Source organism: Gadus chalcogrammus, chromosome 1 (assembly GCF_026213295.1).
Source record: "Gadus chalcogrammus isolate NIFS_2021 chromosome 1, NIFS_Gcha_1.0, whole genome shotgun sequence".
Classification (NCBI taxonomy): domain Eukaryota; kingdom Metazoa; phylum Chordata; class Actinopteri; order Gadiformes; family Gadidae; genus Gadus; species Gadus chalcogrammus.
In genome coordinates this window covers 3,846,077-3,873,954 of record NC_079412.1, presented here as the reverse complement: position 1 = coordinate 3,873,954, position 27,878 = coordinate 3,846,077, and the positions used below count along the sequence as shown (strand labels likewise).

Sequence of the window (27,878 nt, the reverse complement as noted above, 5' to 3'; positions counted from 1 at the left end):
ACGTTTTCTTTGCCGAAATTTATTTGAGGACTCAGTATTTCTGAAGTTGTGGAAGAAAACGCCTTATTCCATGTGTGAAATAGGCCATATTATTTGGCCTATTCAGTTCATTCAGTCAGAATATCAACTTGTCCGATTCAAATGCGCTCATGGCTCCTAAAGGGGATGGGAGCTGGCACTCTCATTGGTTTGTTGGACGTTACGCCCAAACCACACCTACGGGTAACTAGGCTGCTTCAGACCAACCCTTTTGACACTTGCGCCGCGACGCAAGTGTCATTTATCCGCCTGTAAAATAGCGATAGCGCCGTAGAACCGCCCACAAAGCTACTTGCGCTTTGCGCTTCCCACTTGCGTTTCAGACCGTTAAAATAGGGCCCTAAATGCCTAATGTACGCTGATGACACCGTGCTCTTTCTGTCCGACTCAAACCATGATACCATAAACTCCAAACTGTCATCTGATCTTCAATCTTTGCATAAATGGTTAATTGACAATCATTTAACCATCAATGTCACAAAAACTAAATGCATGTATTTCCACTAATCCAGAAAGCATCTTTCCTTTACCAGTCCCATCATCTTCTCAAATCAAAATCTTGTCATCACCAATACATATACGTATCTGGGTGTGTTACTTGACTCACACCTCACTTACCGCGAACACACCTCCAAGTTAACTAAAAAGTTACATCAGAAACTATATGTATATAACAAGATTAGACCATACCTATCCTCAACTGTCTCCGAAACCTACCTGCATGCGATTGTATTCTCAACCATCTCCTACTGTATACCAATATGGTCTCTCACCACCAAGGAAGTTACTGAATCCATCGCACGACTATACAACCGAGCTTTAAAAATCCACAGTAATCTTCCAAAATGGACACACCACTGCACTGCACTCACTCAATCTCACGCTCTGTCCTTTCAAAATTGTATTTACAGTCATGCTATCACATTTTATTTTCACCTCCAACACAGCACCTCACAAACACTCATCTCCCTCTTACCAACACATAACATGCCCCAAGTGCGATTCACTAGATCTCTCTCCATGGCCCTCCACCCAGTGCCTGCTTTCAATAACGGCTATGGACAGAGGTCCTTCATCCACACTTTCACCAAAGTCTGGAATGGCATTCCCCATCACATTAGAGTATTACAATCCATCACACAGTTCAAAAAAGCATATAAATTGTTACTTCTCAACACATACAGTTGTAAACACTGACTTACACGTGCTATGTCCCTGTTTTTATGTTTTGTATGTAAATGTGACGTGCGAAGTGCCTTGTCCCTGTATGTTATATTGTGCTGCAAAACAGGAACCTGCTGGAAATCAGTTATTTTACTGAGACAGGCCCAATTATATTGTAACTTTGTTACTTGTAATACTTTCCTGTATAATAAAAAAAATAATAATAATAATAAAAAATAAAAAAAATAGAACATGTTGTACTTGTTGATTATCTCACGTTGTTATGGCAATGAATATGCCCTCAGCTGATAAAATAATGCCAGCATTTTATTTTAACTGAAAATTAGCACCCGTGTCAACTTCTTCTGCTCCTTGCACCTTATCATGCTTATCATGCTATGCAGCATTACAAGCTTGTCAAACAGGAGACGCCCACCCACCAATCAGAGGTTAGAGATTCTTGCAGGAAGGTTGCGCTCGATTTCACTAGCCCATTTGAGCCTGTTCATGAGTGTACGGCATCCATTCTCTCATTGCTTGTGTAAAAACAATTTGAGGCCGAAACGATAGGGTGGGCTAAGGCAAGTTCTGGGTGGGCTTGAGCCCACCCAAAAAAGGTCTAACTTCGCCACTGATTGAAACCCATTCATATTTTTCGATCTCAGAGGTCCCATTGGGGTCTACCGGAAGGGGCAGACTTACGAGATCTATGATGGCGCCAGATACTGGATTGGTTCCACAATATAGATTTGGATGTTTGGCTGTTGATCAATGTGTACAATTAAGTATAAATAATAATGAAAGAATAGCAATAACAAATGGCACCTTGCACTTTCGGTGCTAGACACCTAAAAACAATAATAATAATAAATATAGCTGCGAGCAGCAATGTGGGTGTCAAGCAGAATGGGACTCGATTAACTAATTCTGCCGGACGGACGTAATTGGCTGAGTGGCTACATGACGGCCGTCTCGGTTATCAGTAATAACGACAGCTGGTGGAATGAACTAGACTCGAGCATTATACGAGTACACGTCAATGTTTACAAAATGGAAAAAAGACCCTACCTAGTGGTAAGGGCGCATTATCGTCTGCCTGACAGAACAAATGACACAAATACATAGGGGTATTAGGAGCAATATCCCTAACAGAGACACAATGTTAACAAGCAACCGTTCTTGAGGTGGTTCATGAAGCATATAATCCAGTAAGAATTGCAGTTTATATTGTAAGTGGGAGGAATGGTAAATAAATCATTGTTGTTTGACGTCCCCCTGAGATCAAAGGTCACCAAATTGTTTGGGTGTCCCCAGAATTATGTCATGAGGCTATGTAGCAAGTATGGCTATGATATGTTAAAGAGTTGTGGAGAACAGGCTTACTTCCTGTTTGGCGGCTTTGCCGTCAAGTTTGATTGGCTGTCGCGGCCAAACGGTTTTGAATTAGAAAAAGCTGTTTGGCAGATTTGTTCAGCTTGGTCTGAAGATCATATATGGCCAGTTTCATGATGATTGGACATTATCTGTGGCCTGTGGATATGTAATATTGATATTGACAACTTTCAACATGGCAGCCAATTTCTGATGTTGTCGTTTGAAATATTTTATTAGCTATATGGGGCGGTCTGACAGTTTCACCAGACATTGAAAATAAGTTTGAAATATACTCATGTGAAGAGAGAGGAGTTAAAACACGTCTTGAGTAATCATGGTGCCCCATAGAGGTCAATGGTCACCAAATTGTCACCAAAATGTCCCCATGATGACGTCATGGGTCTATGTAATAAGTTTGGTTATGATATGTCAAAGGGCTGCTGAGATATTGGCTAACTTCCTATTTTGCGGTCAAATTTGATTGACGGTCCCGGCCAAACGGTTTTGAATTTGATAAATCGGTCCGATAAGTTTTATCAAGCATGGCCTGATGATCATGTCTGCCAAGATTCACGATGATTGGATACAATCTGTGATAGGAGATGCATTTTGAAGGTTTTTGACATAAACCAAGATGGCGGAAAATCCATCTTGGCGCAAAATGACGACATAGGGTGCGTTGAACTCTGCTTGGATCAAGGAATCCAATGATACATTGTTTGTGAATATTGGATCAATGGGTCGAAAGTTATAAACATGAATGCATGTCCAACTTTGACCTGTTGGTGGCACTAGAGCTCATGAGCTAGCGACCTCAAATTTTGCTCTATGGGCTAATGGGACTGTCCTGAACCAGTTTGCCAAATTTCATAACTTTCATCAAGGCGTTCTATGGGCTGCCATAGACTCCCATGGCAGGTAAATTATAATAATAGGAATTCATACGAAAACAATAGGTTGTCTCGCAGCTTCGCTGCTTGACACCCAAATATAACCGCAAACAGTAATTAACAGGGTCCGAGCAAAATGAAAAGTCAAGAACACACTAATGGAAGATATATAAATATGACATATAATTATGAAGGAAAGATGTTGATGTTCCCCTTATTGCCATAATGTGCCTCGGCTTTCAGGTGACTGGGCTGCAGAGCGATGGCCGAATGTCATGTTCAGCATTGTCTAATCGGGATTCAAACACTCAAACTAAGGATCACCAATACAAGGCATTATCCCATTGAGCCACTGATGGCTCAATGGGACATTGAGCCATCAGTGATATGTCATTGAGCCATCAGTGTATGAGGCGACATGATATGTCGCCTCATACACATGGTAAAAATGTCTATTGATAATCACACAATATCCAGAAAACCCAAAGCACACATTTCTCAACTGAATTAAGGGCTTTCTTCAAAGCATATACCTGAAAAATCTTTGAAAATCTGGGGAAATTAAACCTTTTGTAGTCAAGAACACCAACGAAAGAAATATAAATATGACAGAGTTAATTATGAATGAAAAATGGTTAATGAAGAAGTTCCCCTTAATGCCATACTGTGTCTTGGCAGTCCGATTCTTGGAAACTAATGAGCTGGAATGTTGATTGCCTGATGAATTTCAGGTACTGTTCAATGTTGTGTTTCTTAAATGAGTGGCAATGGCGGAATAGCGCCAACTTTGGGTGCAGTACCACAAATGTGGGTTTATGGGTAGTGGGGGTTATTGGTAACCATACCTGAAAACTCAAGAGTTTTAGACTTAAGGCATAGGCTGCAGTATGACTTTTACAGAATTTGAGGGTAAAAAAACAATTACAGAAACAATAGGGACAATAGGGGACCAAGCAGCTTCGCTGCTCGGACCCCTAATAATGATGATAAGGATTCATTTTATTTATCAATCACATTTCTGAACCCCAATGGCAGCAGGTGTAAATTAAATATCAACCGAAGAACTAATATCATCAGTCCTTATATGGCAATTTAAAAAGATGTGTTTGAGTTGCAATTTAAACTCAGTCTGTATATTGTAACATGGTATTCATATGCGTATGTTCCCCATAGCTACCTGTTTGCCACTGAATAATGGGAATAGCCACATGAACTGGAGTACAGCAGAAAATGCCTCATCACCGGTCAAGGAATTCTGGGAGTGAGTAAAAACACTGTTTAAATAAGCAGGCCATTCATGTAACATGAATGGCAGTACTTAATGTGATTCTCATTTGTGATCTTTAGGAGGAGAGTATTGAACGTAACCGAGAGTCCCAACGAGATGGGCAGCATACGATGGGAGCTGGCCCTGTGTCTTCTCCTGTCGTGGATCGTATGCTACTTCTGCATCTGGAAAGGTGTGAAGTCAACCGGAAAGGTAAGATAAAGTCACACGAATGTTGAACAAAAATCATGGTTCATTTACATCTCGACACAGACAATTGACCTGGGGTCTTGGCAAACTGACAACTGATGACTTTTTGTATGAGACATAAATATCAAATATTTTTTTAATCTTAAGAAAGAGTAGAGACTGGTTCTGTGGGAAACACTTGTATGTGTACGGTAACGGTAAACATTCAAGATGCTCATGAATTATTTTTAGCATGATTGTTTGGACAAACGATTACAGCGGGGTTACAATAAAGATTACAATATTGCCTGATATTACAATATATATCAGGCATTATTGTAAAGTGCTTTACACTTAAGTGCTTTTTAGTGCTGGTTACAAAAAAGCGCTATATCAAAGCAGTCCATATACCATTTACCATTTCTATCATTTTCGTCTCCAGGCCCCAAGTAAGAAGTGCCCCTAAAAAAAAAACTCTGCTGTCTGCAGCTGGCCCTGTGTAGGCCACCTACAGACAGCCTTACACACAGTTTTACAGACAGCCCTACAGACAGCCTTACACACAGGTTTACAGACAGCCCTATAGAAAGCCCTACAGACAGCCCTATATACTGCCCTATTTACAGCCCTACAGACAGCCCTATAGACAGCCCTACAGACAGCCCTACAGACAGCCCTATAGACAGCCTAACACACAGGTTTACAGACAGCCCTATAGAAAGCCCTACAGACAGCCCTATATACAGCCCTATTTACAGCCCTACAGACAGCCCTATAGACAGCCCTATAGACAGCCCTACAGACAGCCCTACAGACGGCCCTACAGACGGCCCTATAGACAGCCCTACAGACAGCCCTACAGACAGCCCTACAGACAGCCCTATTCACACCCCCTGACACACAACAGCTCACTGCATTGGCTGATGCCTAACATTGTTCAGAGAAGACAAAAGGGTAGACAATGTTTTACATTCGTCGTCGCCTTTCGCCATCGTCACTGTTTGTCAATGTGTGCTCTATAAGGTCACACATTAGTGTTCCTCCTTAGTGTTTGTGTTCTTACTTACTCATTTTCTATGTACCACTGTACCAGTATAATTGGAATACTCTACATGGTGTATTACAAGAGCTTCTGTCATTTATACATTTTAACACATCAGAGGCCTTGAATCATCAGATGGCAATGATCCACTGGGAGAGGGTCAGGCTGACACTGAGGGCGGAGCCCTGAATAGATTCAGGACCAGTACCAAGCTCTGTTCTCAGGACCAGTACTGAGCTCTGTTCTCTGGACCAGTACTGAGCTCTCTTCTCAGTACTGAGCTCTGTTCTCAGTACTGAGCTGTTCTCAGGACCAGTACTGAGCTCCCCTAAAATTCTAAAGTTATGAGCTCTTAAAGAAATGTAGAGGAGACAAGTAGTGGGCGTGATAATGAATACATCACATTTCCCAAGTCAAAGTCGAAAATATAATTAAATGTTGTTTGGAACAACATTGGAAAAAATGTGCATGAATCATTTTTCTTCATGTGAGCACATGATATTTTATTCGTCCTCACACTCTTTGACTTGGCATTCCTGTTGTTGGGAATGTCTTCCTCCATTTACCGGTGCCTCTGCCTCCTGTCTCAGGTGGTGTACTTCACGGCCACCTTCCCCTACCTGATGCTGGTGGTGCTGCTGGTCCGGGGGCTGACGCTGCCGGGGGCCATCGACGGGATCAAGTTCTACCTCTACCCGGACCCGTCCCGCCTCTCCGACCCCATGGTAACACATCACCATCAGCTCTTCATGTTTTAAAAAAATGGGATCTCGTTGAGGATGAACTTAACACTATGGAAAAATGCTGACAGTCATGGTATGACATATTTTGAGCATAGCAAAAATAATTGTGGGCGTGACCCGGACTTAGCTGTACCCGTTTTGGCCTCGTTTTCAGGACTCCTCCGTTGGGGTACTGAAAACGAGACGAGATGCCTGAGAGGGTCCCGGGAAATTCTAGCTACACACCCCCTCCGTTGATTGGTCGACAGAATCATCACTTCTGGGCGACGTGGGGATAAAAACAAACAAACAGTAGCCTCGAGGTATTATTCTTTACAATTAACATGTCGCGTAAAACGCTTGCTTGGGCAAACAAGGAGGTGGAGACGTTCGTCTGCATTCTTGGGGAGGAAGACGTTGTTTACGATGTTTAGGTAGCTGCCGCGGCGATCGACATCCGGCCTACCTTAAAGGGTACTGTGGGCGCTGGAAACGCGACCTCGGAACTGAGCTGGGCTATACCGCCCCCTCCCTACCGCACCTTTGCGAACCCAACCGTTCCGCACCCTGCAGTGGAAACGCGGCATAAACCGCACCTTTGCGAACCGATCCGTTACGCACCCTGCAGTGGAAATGCGGCATAAAGCATGAGGGTCCCCATATTTGGGGACTCTCGATCACTCTCGCATCAAAAGGCATACAACACTGCCCTTATTGTGTAGAAATAGTCATACTGCACAGCAAATTAAACATGAGAAACTCCGCTACAAGCACATACAAGCACATTTTTATACACACCAAACACAACTCAAACGCCAAGCATATTAATTATCAAATATCAAAATCTGAATAGCGTCAGAAAGCACCACCTCAACCCACTCTCCACATTTCCATTGCTACCGCACCGATACTTCATTGTACGCAAACAAATATATCTCAAATGAAAGGTAAGACCATGACAAGTACGACAGTGCCACTGTAAAGACCCTACGATAAAAACTCAGTGAACCAGCAGCCAAAGAATACAAAGGTATACAACAACTTATTTACAGCGACAGAAACTCTGTCTTACCTTTGCGATTTTTTTAGGAAAAGTTTTACTTTTTCATTACTTAATAAACTCCGGTTTTAGTACGTCCGACATGTCTGCGTTTGTTTACAACCAGTTTTAATGTGAACCTCACTTATTTTTAGTGTAAGATGGCTTCCTTTCATGAAGCATGCATCGAAGTTGTGCCGTGTTCCGATATCCATACTTCCATGAGTACACTTAAACGAAGTACACTATCCGCACTCACTAAGTGCGCTAATTTTCAGATGTCAGGGCTGTTCCAAATCGAATACTCTGTGGTGCACTAACCGGAAATTACGATCACGTCTGCCGCCGCGGCACCTCCCCCGCAATAACCATTCCGCTTTGAAGGGTGATCTCTTTACGCCTATAGCAGCTATAAAAAGCTATAAAAACTATAAAAACGACTATATAAAACGACTATATAAATAAATGCTATATATATAAAGTTGCCTTGCCTTGCCTAAACTAAAATGAAATCTGTCATTCATGCTTATGTGCCAACATAATTTACTCTGAGCCAGTGACATAAATACAGATACCTACACATCTGAACACATTTCACAAGTGTTCCCTTTATAATGACACCACAATTATTCAAATAGACCTTGTAGATGCAGAGATATTCTCTTTTCATTTTGTCCTTTTCGAGCAGAAACCTAAAAAATAGGCTGGAGCTTAACAAGTTAAAGTATAATTCCGGTGAAAATGTAACCCAGGGTCTTTTATGGCATGAAAAACTTCGTAAATCAATCGAGTTTAGAGCTTGCCCGGAGCAACGCTAATAAACAATGTGTTTGTGTTTGTTTGTAGGTGTGGATGGACGCAGGTACTCAAATATTCTATTCATACGCCATCTGTATCGGATGTCTAACTGCACTGGGAAGCTACAATAAGTACAACAACAACTGTTACAAGTAAGTACTAGCAGCATCAAACCAACATCCCAGGGCATTTTCAGTGAAAAATATCACACTATCTGCTCTAGAGGAATGTTAAATGATGTGTAGAATCGGCATCCATATTTAAATATGCAAACGCATGCATTCATGTCACCACATCAACACTGTCTTCTGTTTCCCCAGGGACTGTGTTTATCTCTGCCTTCTGAACAGTGCCACCAGCTTCATCGCGGGCTTTGCCATCTTTTCTGTTCTTGGTTTCATGGCCTATGAGCAGAACATAGACATATCCAAAGTAGCAGAGTCAGGTGGGCCCAGGGTTTTCAGAGAAGGTAGCATTGAGCGTGTGTGGGGATGAGAGAGAGAGAGAGAGAGAGAGAGAGAGAGAGAGAGAGAGAGAGAGAGAGAGAGAGAGAGAGAGAGAGAGAGAGAGAGACCCCAAAGTGAAGGACAAGAAAGAAGCGGAATGCTCGGATGGAAAAAATGAAAGAGACTTCCACACAGAGGTTGCAATCCTAATCCTTCAACGCTATTCATTTAAAATAAAACTCTAGCTCAAGAAATAGATCATCAAGGATCCCATCAACTACCAACCTCTCTATGCTCACCTCGATCCTACACCCCCACCCCCCCCAATAACAATTAGTTATCACTGAACTATGTTTGTGGTGGGTCGGCTTAGCTCAGGAGGTAGTGCAGTTGTCATGTAACTGGAAGGTTGCTAGTTCGATCCCCAGCTCCTCCTAGCTGAGTGTTGATGTGTCCCTGAGCAAGACACTTAACCCTAACTGCTCCTGACAAGCTACCTTGCATGGTTGACTCTGCTGTTGGTGTGTCAATGTGTGCGTGAATGTGAGGCAGTATTGTAAAACACTGAGTGTTTTGGTTAGAAAAGCGCTATATAAATGCAGTCCCTTTACCATTACCCCAGGTCCTGGCCTGGCCTTCATAGCGTACCCCCGTGCGGTGGCCATGATGCCCTTTCCTCAGCTGTGGGCCATCCTCTTCTTCCTCATGATCATCTTACTCGGACTGGACAGTCAGGTCAGCTAACGTGGAGCAGTCAAAACATTCTGTTGTTTCCTGACGGACCAGCTTGTGAGATCCCATTGAAGCGTCTGAGTGTCACAGCACATGAACGGATCTGCTCTTCTGTTGATGGTAGTTCGTAGGCCTGGAGGCTCTGACCACCGCCATCTCCGACATGTATCCTGAGTTCTTCCACATGGGCCATCGCCGCAAAATCCTCCTTCTCATCATCTGCCTGGGATGCTTCTTTGTGGGCCTGCTGATGGTGACAGAGGTGAGGCTCTCCCGTCGTCAGATGGTTGATAATACGTATCAGACTCATTGATGATGTTTGTAACGCCTTGTCCCATTCTTACACAGGGCGGATTGTACATCTTCCAGTTGTTTGATTACTACGCCTGCAGTGGGATGACGCTGCTTCTGTTTGCCATTCTGCAGTCTATGTGCATTGGCTGGGTGTTTGGTGAGAGGCCTTAGTTTGGCAAGACCAATCAGAGGAGGGCGTGGTGATAGGAGGTGGACTTTGGTTGATGATGCAAGAGAGTTGACAACAAAGCGCAAAGGGAATGAAAAGTCCTCAAAGATAGACGGGTAGAACCAAGCCAGAGTAGCCTTGTCTTTTAAAGGGGGCATATCATACCACCAGGTGTGAATGTGATTAGCCATTACAAGCAGGTTTGAAAATGTGCAGCATTGTGACATCACAGGTGGGCGTGTCCACGTAGATCTGTGCTGGATAGATCAGTCTACCAGCCTACCCAGTGGACTGAAGTAATCGTTGCTCATCTATCCGTCACACATCTAGGTGGACACGCCCACCTGTGATGTCACAATGCTGCACATTTCAAAAACGGCTTGTAATGGCTAATCACACTCACACCTGGTGGTATGCCTTGGTCATGCCCGGGCCCCTGCCCCCCCTGTAAGCTGTTGCCGTCTGGCACAAGACATATCCCAACAGAACAAGACCTTAACTGAATAGTTTGCTGTCACAGACATGCTTTACTGCCTCTGGGTTCTGCGACACATCACAGCATGCTTGGCTGAATGCGTTGTCGGTCAAAGCATGGCTTCCAATGCACTGCTTTTGGCAAAACCCTTTAGTGCAAAGGGAATGAAAAGACCTCAAAGATAGATAGGTAGAACCAAGCCAGAGTAGCCTTGTCTTTTCATTCTGCTCTGCATGCTATGAATCATTGTGACTTTCATTATGTTTTTGAAAAGGCTCTTGGTTATGGTCTTGATGACTGTGTTAACGCTAACGTTGCTTTGGGAGACACCATTAATATGTAGCTAGCGGTGGCCTGTATGTGACATCCACAACCCCAACACAGTCCCTGATTGGCCTGGGTTATGTCATCCACTACAACACAGTCCCTGATTGGCCTGGTTTATGTCATCCACTACAACACAGTCCCTGATTGGCCCGGTTATGTCATCCACTACAACACAGTCCCTGATTGGCCCGGGTTATGTCATCCACTACAACACAGTGCCTGATTGGCCTGGGTTATGTCATCCACTACAACAAAGTCCCTGATTGGCCCGGTTATGTCATCCACTACAACACAGTCCCTGATTGGCCTGGGTTATGTCTTTGACTAAAACACAGTCCCCCGTCTGCATTTTTATTTCAGGAAATGGATGTGGGCGGCTAAAGGTTAACACTGATCTGTAGCCAAACAGAATGTTTGGCTACAGGTCATTTGATAAGGATTGTCTCAAGGCTATAGGATTCATTCATTTATTCATTTGGCTCAATGTTTTCTATCATCCCACAGGCGCGGACCGTTTTTATGACATCATAGAGGACATGATCGGATACAGACCATTTCCCCTTATCAAGTACTGTTTGAAATATGTGACTCCAGTTATCTGCATTGTAAGTTGTGATCGTTTCTCCCAAATTAGTTTACATCCTTGTTTTGTGCCAAAACACAAGATCTGTCTGTTTAAACTTTGGCACGATACAATTTCCAAAAACCCATGAAGCTTTTTTGTGTCTTTCTCTCTTCTCACTTGTTAAGGCAACGTTTGTGTTCTCCTTGGTGAAGTACACTCCCCTGAAGTTTAACAACACGTTAGACTATCCATGGTGGGGCATTCTTCTTGGCTGGTGGTTCACTCTGTCCTCCACCCTAATAGTGCCCCTTTGGATGATTTTCAAGGTTGCAATCACACCCGGCACACTAAGAAAAGTAAGCAGTTTCTTTATGGTCTCTTGTTTTTTTTGTATCTTCATTGTCAGCAACATAAGCCCCTTTCACACATGCAGTGTTTCCCTGCAATGTTCCATAACATTCCCTGCATGGGGTCAATTTCATGCATGACTGGAAATACCTGCTCAACACCTGTTAACATTCCCTGAACGCTAACGTTTATGCTGTGTTGTAAATTAGAACACAAATAAGAGGCAATTACAATATTCGGCTGATAATGTGTTTGAACGTGCCAATGCTTTTCGGGGGATTTCATAACAATATCAATGCAACAAATTTTGTTTGCAAACTAGCTCCTTTATTCAAGAAAGGCTGAAAACCTGACAGATGCCCAAATAAGGGTGCTCCTCTCAGTGGGCAAGTATTCTGGCGGTATGAATCCACAGGTGTTGCACTAGCGCCCTCTGTCAACTGTCCCTCGACCCAGCCGTTCCCTCATCAATTTGCCCAACGGGAAAGCTGCGTGTGTGAACAGGGAAGAGCATAGGTCGTTTACCGGGACCTATGGGTCTTCTTTTCTTTTCTTCCTTGCAGAGGATCTCTAAGCTGTGCACCCCATCAGATGACCTGCAGTTGACACGACAAGCTAAAGCAATGGAGAATGTGGAATCGAAATACCATTTAACAGAACTCTCATGCTGTGTCTGAAATCGCGCACTTCTATACCTACACTTACATTTTTGAGTGCACTTTGCGCAAAAACGGAGAGTGTGCCAAAACGCAGTGCACTGGAAGCAGGTGGCGCACTCAAAACGATCTTGTCTACTTAGCAGAGGGGGCGGGAATTTCAAATCTGAAAATGGAGGAAATTGTAACATTTGAGACCGACGTGCTCTACAAAAGTAAAATTACACATATTTGGTTTGTTTTTCAGTACAACTACAATGTTTTAGGCTGTATCCGACCAGTGTTTTTATGGTGTTAATTCTGTAATCAGATGGTATCAAGAACGATAACGTGAATACTGCTAGATCAATAATATAGGCAACTAACGGAAATGATCATGCAGAAAAAAGAAATACCACAGAAGAAGAACCGTCAAACTGCAAAATCATTTCAGTCGTTTTAGAGCTAAAGGTAACAATTATTTTAACACGTGATTAGCATTAGCGTAATTACAATGTGCCTTAACGATCATATTAACCAGTAACCATGCTACTGGGAATAATGTGCAAAGGAATCAATTAGCCAGTTCATAGACATTACAGCGATGCATGATGAGGAAGGCTGAGAATTCCTTTCTCTCACTCTGCTGTGTTTTGTTGTGACCAAAGAGAACTATTTAGGCTCGAGGGCCACATTGCGTTTTTTAAACCAAGTCAAGTGCCAAGACATAGTAGTGTATGCATGTGAAAAGATGTGAACCCTATGAAAGTCAAACATACTGGGGAAAAGATGTTAGAGGAGATGAAGATGTATATTTTGGAGATGGGGGGGGTTGATAAAATGCTAGCATACTGTATATATATGTTTGGATAAACAGGTATATTTGGTATAGTTAAATATTTGTATCTTGATATATCCTGGCCCTCTCCCACTCTGCCATAGAGAAGGGGGATGTCTCCTGTTTCTCTTCTTCTTGCTCAAATCTGTGATGTTTAACCGGGGACTATTTACTGCCTCACAGCTCAGAGAACACAAGAGATCAGAAATCGTACTTTGGTGGTAAGAGGGACCAAGGCTGACCAGAAGCTACCCCATAATACTCAGCTCTGACACTGGGAGAATTTCTTCTCTACTCTTAGGAGTACTATCATTATCTTGCCTTTTATGCTTTATGAATGAGATAAGCGTAGAAAAATACTAAGACTCTTTCAGTCTAGAACAGGTGTTTTCATAGCGCATTTCACCCTAATGGTGACTGATGGCTGTGCCATTTCTTACATATACACTCTAATAATAGTTCTTAATTTTACTTACAGCGACTTTAATGTATGAGAATACCAGATATATATAAACTGTATGTGCAGAGATAGATCTTAAGATTCTGTATTATACATTTTAACGGCTACTTAAAACGGTTCCCTGGGGTCTTCAAAAGACATTTGTGAAGTCTATATATGAAATATGATAAAGCCAGCTTTTGTAGTCTCATTTCCTGCACTAAAAAAACTGGCAGGTTTTGAAGGGGGGGGGGGGGTTATGCTAACGAGCACATTTAACGAGTTGAAGTTTACTGTAAATCTGACCACCGCTCCTTAACCAGCAGTAAGGTCCCATGACATTAAACGTGATCATTCGTTTGGCAAAAAAGAAACATTAATTTTACTCCCATCATGGTCAAATTTTTATGGATCTAGCTAGAGAATAAATCAGTTGAACCAACGCCAATCAGGAGCTTTGATATAGTCACGTAGGCAAAGTTTCTCAACACATAGACCTCTTAATGCATCCATAGTGGTAAATTACATTTATTAACAGATAATTACAACAAAACTTCAGAATGAGACTCAAGAAATTCAAGATTTCAGATTTTCCTCTACTAAAGTCATGATCGACATGAGGAACAAGTGGAAGGGCCAAGAATGAGGCCTTTCCATAATACGCCCCCTTGAACAAAGCTTCTGGGTCATTTCAAGCGAATCAGGGTGATTGACGAGCAAGATGGTTTCCCTAAATCATTCAGCGAAACCATCTTGCTCGTCAATCACGGCGTACAGAGAAGATGCTTATTTGTGCTGCTTAATTTCAACTCTTTTCGACCTTTAAATATTACCTACAGAAGATGAAATGTGAATGTGCTTAATTATAAAAATATATATTGTGATAATGACACTCCTTGATGAACTACGGGGCAACCAGCAGATAAACATATCTTATCTTACTAAGTAGGAACCTTGAGTCTCCAGGACAATGCAAACATGTTGCACAGCTCTGGTGCCTTAATATTCAGTTCTAATATCAAGTCATGGGTGTATGAAAATATAGATATTGTTCATATAAGAGTTGAACAGTAGTTTGTATAAAAATACTGTATGTGTTTCTCTTGATGTTTATGATTATTTTTATCATGGTTGTACTTCTTATAGATGTCACTCTTTTTTCACAGCAATAAAGGTACTAATGATTTTTCAAATAATTATTGTCCTTTTTGGACGTTTAAACGTCTATAACTGCTTTGAAATTGGACTGAAATCGTATCAATGCATTTAATATTCAAGCACTTTTAAAGCTTTCTTCTATAGGGTTATGTACCCTTAAAATTAGCATGTTTTTTTTAAATGTAACGCTGAATCACAAGTTAAATTAAGAGCAGGGAGATCAGACATGTTGTCAATTTCTTAAAATAACCGAGTCATTTGAAATTTGGGTCTGATTTATTGTTTCATCTCATTAATTTGCGAGGAAATGTTTTAATATCTGGAAAGTGCATCAGCTTTACACTGACTCAAAAGCAATTCATTGAACAATTTGGTTAAAAAAAAGCCCTTAATAAAGTTTGTTACACAACAGTAGGCCTATAGACCATACTGAACTACAAATACTTAAATAAACGGCCAGGTCAAAATAAGCCCACAAAATAAAAAGCCATGGAAATAAAATTTGACAGACAGACGAAGAAAACAAAAGTATCTCACAAATATTCATCAGTATCCTATGTAATCAAGGTAACACTTTCTGCTTGCTAATCCCCCCGAACTACCCCATGGTGCGAGAGCAGGGTTAGCATCCCAAATATCGACGGCCAACATAGATTCAGTGGTCACTAGTATCCCACGTCATATCAAAAATGGCTGCTGTGCTCTTTACCACAACAACACCATCATATCTTAAAGTGACATTGCTAACAAAAAGGTTTTGTTTAACAGCAGCACTTCCCTTGCAAATAAAAAAAGTAGCCTAATAACACACATAGTTCCTTTCCTTTTACACCATTGTCACTACTTAAGACACCAATTTAGATTGTTTTACGTCAAATTAATAAAGCAAATTCAGGGTGCAAATCTCATCCAGGCTCATATCTGATGATGCCTGTTTTTGGCGAGAGAACAGCGGTGGAATTACAATCTAAGTCCAAAGCATCAGACATCTAAGCGCAGAATTCAGAATTCATGAACAAAGTCTGGAGACTTACGAAGAGGGCATAACAAAAAAAAGTTAAGATGCATTGAGATAGCATTGTGGTTTCGACAATTCATATTTAAAGCTTACAACGATGACAATAGCATGCAACAGTATGTACCAGTAGTTTTGTAGAAAGGTACAAAGGCAGCATTCGTTAACCATGTTCAACAATACAACCGTTAGAATGTTTTGTTTTGTGGTTTTCTAGAATGAAAACGGTTAAATTCAAAAGTCATGATTCTTTTATTGTGCATGTGGTGAATATGTTTTATTGACTTTATCAAGTTTTCTAGGGAGTATAAAATGATTGGGCCATTTATTTACAATTGGTATAGCACAACAAAAAAAAATTACGATTCTGTTTTGAAAAAAATGCCACAAATATTTCTGTTCCCAAGGACGGACATTGCACTTACCGACAGATGCCCAAAAAAGATTGAATGCCAAAGGCATATGGGTGATATGATGACGAGAATGTGGAGTTCAAAAATCAATGACATGCCTTCGCTCTGCTCAGCCGATTCCATCATATCTTCTGAACCAAAACGTTCCAGAGATCCCGTATCTAAACCTCCGAAGCGACGAGTGTTATGATGGGCTAGGAAAGGAAAGGCCTGCCCTTCCTCAGAGTATTTGAGATCAGGAGTTCTCCTGACTCCTGCGTCTCCGTTTACTCCCCACCTCCCCGTTGCTTTTTACACTTTCATCCTTCCTTCGCTTCTGCTTCCCAACCTGCACAGCACAAGGAAATACGGAATAGTACTTTAAATTCAAGATCCATGCACCTTGCTTTAGTCATTGTTTAAGGAGAGAGTTGCTGAAATACAACATTTGTATGAAATGTAAATTATGATTTGCTGAATAGGATTGTGGGTTCTTATATAAATCCCTGTCCCAACTATGATTTACCACTGAATGGACTCTAGGTGGCAGTATACTACAACAGAAACTTGTAAAAGTTAATTGGACACATATTTTTGCAGATGCAATTTATTTAAAGTTTAATTTCTCTAAATTAATGAGCCCCAAATATACATACGATTATAATGCAAACCTTGAATGTTATCTGAAATTGCATTGCCACTTAAAAGCAATCGCAAAGTCATCTAACTACAATATGTGGAGCATGTCTTTCCTTTGATGTAGGCTACTCAATATTTTATACGGGCAAATAAATGGTGAAATTTAATTTAGTTGGACATTTACATTACATTGGTATCAATCTTCGTATGAAGACGATACGTTCCTTAACAACTATTGTCAAAGGTCTTCAGGACCACACAACATAAACATTTGCTATGAAAAAGGAAAATGGCGTAAAACTATTCTACACACTGTTCATTCATCCCATGGAATTCACTGACTTTTTTATCGTGTTCCGCGAATTTCTGGAACATGTTGGCGTAGATCTTCTTGTCCCGCTCCTGGTGTTCCCTGACCTTGTGCTGGCAGATGGTAATCTGAGCCCGGGCCGCCCGATTCAACGGGTTGACCTGCAGCACCTGGCGGAAGTCGGCCATGGCCAGACTGAACTCGTTACGGCAGAGACGGGCCTCGCCCCGGCGATACAGCGCCTTCTCGTTCGTCGCGTCGAGCTCAATCACCTGCAGTAACCACCACACAAAAAGGACAGTTTGAACAACTTCTTATTCACAACACATTCTTATTCTTATTCACTACATACCAAACAAAGCAACAATCATAGGGAATCCTAAAAGCCTGTTTCCTTCAGGCCTTCGGTATTTGCTTTAGCAGCAGGCCAGCTGCGTCTGTTGATGTGCATGTCATGAGAAGTTTAAAGGAGACATATTACACCACCATGTGTGAGTGTGATTATCCTTACAAGCCGTTTCGAAAATCTGCCCCATATGACATCACTAGTGGGCGTGTCCACCTAGATAGATGAGCAACGTTTACTTCAGTCCACTGGGTAGGCTGGTAGACTTATCTATCCAGCACCGATCTAGGTGGGCTCGCCCACAAGCGATGTCGTATCGGGCAGATTTTCAAAATGGCTTGTAAGGCTAATCACACTCACACCCGTTGGCATAATATGTCCCTTTGAACTAACAGTCATGGGCACTCATGTTAAAAAGAAGAAAATGTTCCTAGCTATCCTTTGCTACATCAATCGATTGGCCTTTCTGAACAAATGATCGATTATGTGCTTTGTTCATTGCTCAGCTGTAACTCGCTTGCGTCTGATAAGTGGCCTCCTGAGAGGCCTCAGTGATCGGTAGATGAACTGTTACATTTGCATGGCATACCACAGACAGAGGCGGATTGGCCGTCGGGACGATCGGGAGATTTTCCCGGTCGGCCGGCCGGCCAGCGAGGTCAGGTGGACCGGCCCACAATTGTGAGCGGCCCCTGAAGTCAGTTGGACCGCCCACAGTTGTGAGTGGCCGCGAGACGTCTGCAAGCCGGCCCTGAGCATAATTTATTCCCCGTCAAGACGCCGTAAAAATCTCCGAAACAAACAATATATGTCCTGAGAACATCCAATATTTATACCACTTGCTTACTCTATGTCTCATTCATGTTTTTTTTTTAATATATATATATTTTTTACTTCGTTTAATTCTTCATTACTCAGGCGTAACAGAACTTTCATGGCCATAAATAAATGATACGAACTACAGTTTACTTTAATTTGTTTGTTCTTGAATTGACGTAGAATGGAGCAAAGACTCCTGGGATCGGGAAATGCGTTTATCCAATAAACAGCTTGCAGGTCAAGTCCATTTTCGGAAATGTAGGGGGATATATGAGCGGCCCCACGATTATGCTGCGTTCCAGTATTCTCTGCGAACCGACTCGGATCTGACGCCACGCCCACACTTCAAGCGTTTTATTATTTCGCTCGGTTGTTGGAGGAAAACATGGACGCCACCCGGAAAGCTGTTGTCGCGTTAGCATTGGCAGAGGACCAAGCGCTCCAAAATAAGTAGCCTATAGGCCATAGGCAGAGATACGGACGCAGTAAGGTATTGCAGTAATACGAGTGATTAAAATTGCCATTTAAACCACCAAAGTGGTCCAAGCACAATGAAAACAGTTCATACTTCAAGTCACACTGGGCGCAGCCATCTTGAATTCTGTCTCGGAATTTTGCTCGGTCACCACTGAGTTCAACCGAGATGGCGAGTTTGCCGTCCGAGGAAAAGGGGCGTGTTTGTGCGTGTCGCTAGGCAACGTCCTCGGACCTCCGAGGCGAATGGATATTAAAACGCAGCATAATGGCATGACCCTAAAGACACGTCAGACAGAGAAGGCGACCAAGTTCATGGTTGCTTGCTTTTGCTTGTTGTGGCACTCAAGGAAGGCAAGAAGAGAAAAGAGAAAGTAGGGGCTGAAAAGGCCAGAATAAAGAAGAAGCGGATGCTGGAGGGGGATGCATCTAAGTGCTCAAAAATAACGGATTTATTCCGAAGTCAGGCATTAACGAGTTGTGCAGGTGAATTGACAGAATTTGCCAGAGCTCCACCATTGACGTTATTGTTTACCGCTGTTGCTATGGTTACCGGTCTTGTAAGGAAGTGCGCCAATTCTCGGAGCGCCAATTCTCTTCGGCACAGAGCAGAACTGTGGCCTATTTTACACTTTTTTTTTTTCTTAATTATATCATTCATTTTTACCGATTTTTTTTTTTATTACTGAAAAAAGAAAAAACGGTGTTGCCGGTGTTGAGTAATAGGTGTTGGCCTCAACACCGTTAATACTGTGGCGACCCTAACGTGTGGGGGGGAGGGGGGGTGGGGGGAGGGCCGGACCGGGGAGGATTCTCCCAGTGGCTATTAGTGCCCCACTCCGCCCCTGACCACAGATGTGCAGTGGCATACCTTGTTGCAGTTGTCCACCACGTGGGAGAACTCCTGCAGCCGTAGGTAGCACAGTGCCAGGTTGAGCTGGGACAGCAGCAGGAACTCCTGGATCTTCCTCTGCTGCTCCTCTCCCACGCCACACTCCATCTCCAGCCAGGACACGATGCGCTGGTACTGGATGACGGCCTGCTGGAGGAAGCCCGCCTAGCCGCGCGCAGAGGAGGCGTCAGCTGATCCATTGGTTCTTTGATTAGTTACGGCAAGTATAAGAAACGTAGGCGAGTCTACCTTAAAATACTGATTCCCTTTATGCTTAACTTCAGCAGACAGTTCAAGTTTCTCTTTCAAGTCCATTTCCCATGATTCTTTGGCCTTGAGGAGACACGGAGGATAGCATAACATTACAATCTGAATGGTAACTGATATTGATGTTTACTGGCATGCATTTATTCACTTAATTTACTTAACATCAAAATTGAAAATTATTTCTAATGGCTGTGGAAAACATCTCCGTCCGTCTCTAAAGCAGGTTCACCTTTTTGAAGTCTCTGAGGGTAACTTCATAGAGCATGTCTTTGTTTGGTCCAATCTTTAACTCTGGCTTACCTTCTCTCCCAAAGCCATACCTAGCAACAAAGAAAAATCACTCAATCTATCAAACTATGCTTTTAGGTCAAACTTACGCCTTGAAGTGTTTCTTATGGGCATGGAGACAAGGACAGCGTGAGTTAAAGGCCCACTATGCAACTTCGGGAATTTCTTCGCTGTTTTCTTGGTTTTGGCACGCACATTTCTCTACACAGCGCCCCCTACAGCTTCGTAGTAGATATTTTACAACACTGTCGTAACAACTCGTTGACGACCCTTCCCCATGCACTTCTACGCGAGCCATGTGCATTTGTTTTCAAAGAAGCCGGCGAATGCGTGGAGCCATGTCAGAAGTAAATGTTCATAAAGTGTAGGCAAGGTTATACATTTTTAAAATGGTGTATTTGTATTGCAATAAACATAAAGCCATCCTTTTTATAGTTGACGGGGAGAATTTATATCCTAGATTATAATTGTTTTATCTTAGGTTGAACAGAACAATCAGTGTGAGAGTGTTGGCCAACATAATAATCTAAATAAACAAGAACCTGGATTCGGGGATTCAGTCTGTATCTGGGGGACGAGACAGACGAACAGCAAAACACCAATGGAAACAAAGGTGTTTATATGGCTGCAACCAAGCAAGCTAGAAACATACAGGGCACAACAAAACGGTCGAGAAAACAATTTTTACAGGGCTCACAACAAAATGGTTGAGCAAACACATTTGTACAGAGACTATCAACATCAAGAATACCACGAGGACAAAGTTCACCCAAGGGTACTTTCAATTTCAAAAGCAACACGGCCAAGACGGAGTCTGATTTGAAGTCTTCTTTTTCTTTCAGTTCACGCTATTCCTGAAAAGCTTGCCCAACGTTTACTCGTGTCTGGCCTCTCTGTCGGTCAGTCTCCCCTTTATCTTCTTCTGTTCCTCCGACATTGGGTTTCTCTGTCTCTTTTTAGTCGGCTGATCTATGATGAATGTAACAATCCCTTAGTTACTTGTGTTTATATCGAGCCGGTTCCGTGTTTGGGGGTCTGTGCCGCAAAGCAATTCGTTACTTTGCGAGACCCGAGACTCCCGCGAGAGTGGGGGGCGGGTCGCCGGCAGAAACATATTCATTTTCTCCGCCAAGATGCGCAAGGGGGAGTTGAAACAACGAACAATCGAACAAAAATGTATAATGGAACCATCGCAATGACTCCTAGCCTGTTATATTAAGGTAAATCAAGCCAAATTGCCTCGCAACTGGCTGTTTATATCTAGCCGGTGCCATGTTTGGGTGTGTGTCTGTGCCGTAAAGCATTTTCGAAACTACAATCTGACTACATTTTCGAGGATACTTCCGCCGCGTCACATCCGGAAGCGCTCGGTCCGAACACATCAAGTTGCATATGCGCTTTTTCACTGTAGAGGCCACATGGGAAAATGACACACCCACCAATCGACCCAGAAATGGATGCAGAACCATCAGCATAACTCTCAACCTGCATACTTAATGTAATTTTGGCTTAAAAAGTTGCATAGTGGGCCTTTAATATGAAGTAAATACTGTAGCAGAAATCGATGAGGGGCCACATGTTGATGCTCGAGGCGTACTTGGATTTAAGCTGAAGTAGACAGCACTCTCCTTTCTGCATCTTCTCCATGGCCCGGTCCACTCCCAGTGGGACGCCCTTGTCCTGCGCCTCTCCCACAATAAAACACACATCCCGGGAGTCAAACAGCTGGCCCTCGCACCTCCCCTCCAGGTGCACTGTGAAGGGAACAACAGATCAACCAATCCTTCCTGATCGATTCTCTAAAGCAACATTGGCACTCAAAAAACAACAACGCAGTATGTATTTATGAAAGTCGGTTAAATACCAGAAGAGATTTACCATCGACAGTAGCCCCGTCGTTGGGGTTGGTGAAGCCTTCTCCCTTGGTCTTGATCCTCCGCATTACTCCACCGTCTTCTGTGAGCATCTCGCCCTGGAAGTCCAGCAGCTCAACCTGCCGATACACCATCAAGAAGAGCTCCACGTTCAGGGGAAATCTCTCCCTCTCTACCCATACACAACCAGCACACTCCCTTTGTGTGTCAGGTATTGTTGTAGTGACGTCAAGGCATCCATACTATACTAAAACTATACTCAGGTTACTATACTAACCTCAAACAGTAGGGTTGAGTTTGGGGGAACCTTTGGTGGGTTCCCTGGGGCTCCATAGGCGTAATCCGGACGACAGAGCAGTGAGCACACCTCTCCCTTCTGCATCGTCATCACACTGCTGTCCCACGCCTTGATCACTTGCCCTGTGGAATGGCTCAGTGTTGAATACGTCTAGAGCCTAAGCTACATGCCATTGCAAAGATATCATCGCTTGGGACATTATTATTATTATTATGAGTCACTTACCCTTTCCTAAACTGAATGAAAAGGGTTCCTTGCGATCTAAACTGGAGTCCACCTTCTGCCCGTTGAGCAGTTTACCCGTGTAGTGCAGGGTAACCCTGTCCCCAAGCATGGGCCTGTCTCCATCTACGCCCTGGACCTTCACTATCTGCAATGATGAAATCCATTCATTCCCTTCTCCACAGACACTCAAGTGTGTGTGTGTGTGTGTGTGTGTGTGTGTGTGTGTGTGTGTGTGTGTGTGTGTGTGTGTGTGTGTGTGTGTGTGTGTGCGTGTGTGTGATTGTGTATGTGTATATTTACTATATGGAATCAGATACAATATAATAGCCATAAAGTTATTTATAATTTTGTCAGTTAGCTCAACAGTGAATGTGTGTATTTTAAAGTTAACACATGAGATACTAGGGAACGCCACTCATACCTTCAGTACTCCTTTATCCTTGCTAGACGTTACGTCAATACCCTTTACAGCAAACAAAGCGACAGCTGATTGGCCGTCGACAGACAAGTCTTGATCAGTGGTCATCCTTTTCTCTTGACATCCCACTCATACTCTCAAGAGTAACACAAGAGGAATAACACTGTTACTGACCAACACAAAGTTATATCACACTGTTACAGATGAGTAACCCAAATAGACATAATATAAATCACAATGTTGCAGTTGAGTAACCCAAATATAAATCACACTGTTAGGGATCATCGCAAAGATAAATCACACTTTTAGGGATCATAACAAAGATAAATCACGCTGTTAGGGATCATCGCAAAGATAAATCACACTGTTAGGGATCATAACAAAGATAAATCACACTGTTAGGGATCATCACAAAGATAAATCACACTGTTGAGAAATGTAGAAGCCCATGCCACCTAGGTGGCTTTATTGAGCACTATAGACCCCAGCACCAAATGTAGAGGTTTAGGAACCAGTTTAGAGGGCTTGGAGGTCATGACGTACCATAGCAATAAACGTCTCCATTTCGGGAGTAGAGGAGCAGTGAAAACTGTTATTAGTAACTATGTGTTTTTGATTATGTTTCAGTAATTTATCTCGAAATCATTTGTCATTACGTTTTAATTAGCCTACGCTACGGTATATTTATGTTTATTTAGCATTTTACATTACTACAACTCTCGTGTGAACACAAAATTGGAAAGTTCGTCGGCAGAGCCAGTGTGACCCACTGACCTGTCGGTGACCTTAATACTTGTTGGCCATGTTGATCGTTTGGAAATATGTAAATATTTATATTCAAAATTTCGGGACAGCATTATCTCCTTTCCTTTTGTAAATGATCGTCCGATGTGCCCTATGCTAAAGAAGAAGAGTTAAGAAATATATATATATATATATATATATATTGAGTTTTCCAAGATCTGTAGCTTACATATAAAGGCCAATGGCGAGAAAAAGGTTGTGGAAGGTTGTTCTTGTTGTTCAGAGTCTACCTAGACTCTGCATAGCCACCCCCTTACCCCCCATACCCCTCTTCATCGCTTATTGCACTTATTGTATTTTGTATGTCCTGGCACTAATGTACACACTTATTGTATGTTGTACGCCCTTGTAATTAAAAATAGTACTAAGCATCGTGTAGCATCTTACCCCATCTTTGTTCAATAAAGGGTTAGAATTTTTTTTTTGTGTTTGCCACTTGTTTCTATGAACATCCTTACTGTATCGACAGCAATATATTGTTTGTTTCTTCTGAAACAATATATTCAGACAAATGTCTGAATATATTTCTTCTGACAAATGTACTAATTGTAAGTTGCTTTGGATAAGTGTCTGCTAAATACCCTTAATGTAAATGTAAATGTTGTGTACGTTGGTGAATGAATGATAAAATTCTACATCAGACATTAATAAATTTGACAAAAAATCATGGACATTTATCAGAATTATAAGTAACTGTTTTGTGTTTTCTCCTTCGCAACGTACAGACATCAACGCTGATCGAGAAAGAGCTCTGGTGTTCCCTGATGAGTGGGGGCACCACAGGTGTGCAGCCTGAACCAGCCCCAGAGGCCAATCAGCCAAAGGCTTGCCAGCTGAGGCTGCTTCAACCAGCCATCAATCACACACACTCCACAGCAAAACACTGAGTCACATAAAGAAAGTAAATTACAATGTGCACAAATGATTGATTTATCAATTGTCGATTAGCTGAGTGCTGCATGCAGTGCTCAACTATTGTTCTTCATAAGTTTTATTCTTTCTTTCTTTCTTTCTTTCTTTCTTTCTTTCTTTCTTTCTTTCTTTCTTTCTTTCTCTCTACAAACTTTGGGACCTATCTCAATTTTTCAACTAGAGACTCCATTCAAATTTTTAAATATTCAGAATAGCTTTGAATCGCTTGATTCTTTTCAGATTTTAAAATATTTTATACTTTTTAAGATATACTTTTAAAAAGTCATATTTTTTTACCATGGGAGTCAATGGGAGGCCTCTGGTGCTTCAACTGTTTAAGGCGTAACTTAATCGGAATTTCGATATCATTTTCTTCAGAATCAGTTTTAGTTTCAAACCGTCATATTCTACAGTTGGTCCCAGTGAAGCCGTCTGCCCATTCTGACACTTAAATTACTTAAGACATCGTAACTCGGTCAAATTTCAACCATTTACCATCGTCCAAACAATTAAACAAATCTACACACTTGTATCTTCAGAATAACAGTTTTAGTTTCATACCGGCTTCGTTTTCATTTGGTCACATTGATTTACGTTGAAGCTGGAGCGTGAGGACGTTCAGCAGTGTTGCCAGATTAGGCGTTTTTTCCCGCTGGATTGGGCTACTTTTGGAGGACGTTCAGGCAGTGTTGCCAGATTGGGCTGTTTTTCCTGCTTTATTGGGCTACTTTTACACATACCGGCTAGCTATTCTCTTAAAGACACACACACACGCACGCACGCACGCACGCACGCACGCAGGCAGGCAGGCAGGCAGGCAGGCGCGCACACACACACACACACACACACACACACACACACACACACACACACACACACACACACACCTGACCTTTTACATTTCTGCATTTTTAGCAATGCTTTGTGCTTTTCATTCAGCTGTCACTTTATTTGTTTTCAACCATTAACTTTTTCTTAAAGGTCCCATGACATGCTATTTTATTGATGCTTTAATATAGGTATTAGTAGGCCACTAACACAGGATACAAAGACGTTCCCGAAATTCAGCCATGGTGCAGAGTTACAGCCACTCCGAGCCAGTTGCACATTCATCTCATCATCATCTCATCTCATTTTCGTCCGCTTATCCGGGGTCGGGTCGCGGGGGGAGCAGCTCAAGCAGGGGGCTCGAGACTTCCCTTTCCCGGGCCACATTGACCAACTCTGACGGGGGGATCCCGAGGCGTTCCCAGGCCAGTGTTGAGATATAATCTCTCCACCTAGTCCTGGGTCTTCCCCGAGGTCTCCTCCCCACTGGACGTGCCTGAAACACCTCCCAAGGAAGGCGCCCAGTGGGCATCCTTACCAGATGCCCGAACCACCTCAGCTGACTCCTTTCTAAGTAGAGGAGCAGCGGCTCTAATCCGAGTTCCTCACGGATGGCTGAGCTTCCCCCAAATGCGCGGTTTTGGTGTCTGTAGCTATAATGCAAATGAGGAGGAGCGAGGCGGGTCAAGGAGGAGGGTGGGGGTGTGGTCCTGAGCAGCTTGCAGCCACGGTCCCTTGCGCTCTGTTTACAGTGGATGTATCGCAATGGCGAGGCGCACACAGCCTATAGCCGTGTTCTGTAAATATTCTAGAACACACGGTAGTCCTGGAGCTCTATATCTAAATAGTATCATATTATACATAGATATCTATATCATATAACATATATTATCACGGCCAAAAGCTGTGTGAGCCGATATTATCAATCTCAAACGACCGCGTTGGGTTCTCCGACGTTCCTGGTTCTTCCACATCCACATCAATCTGAAGTAGACTGAACCGCGACATGGAGGAGAAAGGGATTGTTGCCGGGCAGTGCTTAGGCACCTCCGCCTCCTGCAGCGCCGAGGCGGTGGTCCCTCGGCAGCGGTACCCTCGGCAGCGGGAAGCGGGCCTCAAGCGGCAGACATTCACGGCCAACAATCCCTTTCTCCACCATGTCGTGGTTCATGTTCTTGAGGGAGTCAAAGCCAAGTTCCTTTCCACCAATTCATTCTCAACTATGGATGAGATAACCCCCAATACGAGTCTCGTTGTAGAAATACAAGAGACGAGAGTCCGACGTGTTATGCGCCATAACACCAAAAGCAGAACGGTTATCCAAATAACAAGGAAGTATACAACACTTGCGTTACAGTCCTACAGTCTATTTCTAAATAATATCGTATAATACATAGTTATCTATATCATATAATACTAGTGCTGTCAGTTAAACGCGTTATTAACGGCGTTAACGCAATTCTTTTTTTTTCTTTGGCTAAAAACAAAGAAGCAGTAGTCTGACTGCTATGTTCAAGGTGGCATGTTTGTATGTTCATCGTTTAATTGCACTATAGGCTTTTTTTTTGCATCGTCCTGTTTTGATCAGTATATGCCAATGTTGTTATCAATAAAAAAACATTTGCACAAGGCAAGCCGATGCACTTCTCCATGTTGATAAGAGCATTAAAATGAGAAAAATATATGGGACAAAGAAATCAAGGGATATTTAGCATGGATTTTTTTTTGCAATTGTGAGTTAACTTTGACATTAATGCGATTAATCGCGATTAAATATTTTAATCACTTGACAGCACTATATAATACATATTATCACGGCCAAAAGCTGTGTGCGCCTCCAGACGATATTATGAATCACAAATGACTTTGTCGGGTTCTCCGACGTCTCTGGTTCTTCCACTTCTACATCAATCTGAAGTATACTGAACCGCGCGCTGCCTGCTCCCCCCTGCCCGCTGCCGGGCGGTGGTGCCTCGCGGTAACCGGCGGCATGTCGCAGTACATGTACTTCAGGGAGTCAAAGCCAAAGTTCCTTTCCCCCAATTCCTTCTCAACCATGGCTGAGATAACCCCCACTACATTCTCGTTGTGGAAATACTAGAGATGTCAAAGAACCGACAGCAAACA

General features: G+C 42.7%; 2 protein-coding genes across 4 annotated transcripts in view; one reads left to right on the top strand and one right to left on the bottom strand.

Moving 5' to 3' along the window:
* The window catches only part of slc6a22.1 (solute carrier family 6 member 22, tandem duplicate 1), a 32,166-nt gene extending 15,438 nt beyond the window's left edge, over positions 1 to 16,728 (top strand). The window contains exons 5-15 of the mRNA XM_056610304.1: positions 4,641 to 4,728; positions 4,815 to 4,947; positions 6,556 to 6,690; positions 8,573 to 8,676; positions 8,845 to 8,969; positions 9,593 to 9,705; positions 9,827 to 9,964; positions 10,051 to 10,153; positions 11,472 to 11,572; positions 11,718 to 11,888; positions 12,444 to 16,728. Of these exons, the coding sequence (XP_056466279.1) occupies positions 4,641 to 4,728; positions 4,815 to 4,947; positions 6,556 to 6,690; positions 8,573 to 8,676; positions 8,845 to 8,969; positions 9,593 to 9,705; positions 9,827 to 9,964; positions 10,051 to 10,153; positions 11,472 to 11,572; positions 11,718 to 11,888; positions 12,444 to 12,557 (1,325 nt within the window). The 3' untranslated portion in view covers positions 12,558 to 16,728. The remainder of the gene's footprint in view (positions 1 to 4,640; positions 4,729 to 4,814; positions 4,948 to 6,555; positions 6,691 to 8,572; positions 8,677 to 8,844; positions 8,970 to 9,592; positions 9,706 to 9,826; positions 9,965 to 10,050; positions 10,154 to 11,471; positions 11,573 to 11,717; positions 11,889 to 12,443) is intronic.
* fkbp5 (FKBP prolyl isomerase 5) overlaps positions 15,034 to 27,878 on the bottom strand; it is a 26,052-nt gene continuing 13,207 nt past the window's right edge. The window contains exons 2-11 of one of the 3 annotated variants that reach the window (XM_056610478.1): positions 23,211 to 23,343; positions 22,790 to 22,934; positions 22,544 to 22,686; positions 22,271 to 22,385; positions 21,990 to 22,146; positions 20,334 to 20,424; positions 20,087 to 20,170; positions 19,817 to 20,002; positions 17,339 to 17,578; positions 15,034 to 16,706 (exon numbers count right to left, since the gene is read on the bottom strand). In XM_056610478.1, the coding sequence (XP_056466453.1) occupies positions 16,614 to 16,706; positions 17,339 to 17,578; positions 19,817 to 20,002; positions 20,087 to 20,170; positions 20,334 to 20,424; positions 21,990 to 22,146; positions 22,271 to 22,385; positions 22,544 to 22,686; positions 22,790 to 22,934; positions 23,211 to 23,315 (1,359 nt within the window). In that variant the 5' untranslated portion in view covers positions 23,316 to 23,343 and the 3' untranslated portion in view covers positions 15,034 to 16,613. Of the gene's footprint in view, positions 16,707 to 17,338; positions 17,579 to 19,816; positions 20,003 to 20,086; positions 20,171 to 20,333; positions 20,425 to 21,989; positions 22,147 to 22,270; positions 22,386 to 22,543; positions 22,687 to 22,789; positions 22,935 to 23,210; positions 25,707 to 27,878 lie in introns of those variants that run through there. The other 2 variants (XM_056610407.1, XM_056610555.1) reach the window with 2 other exon arrangements.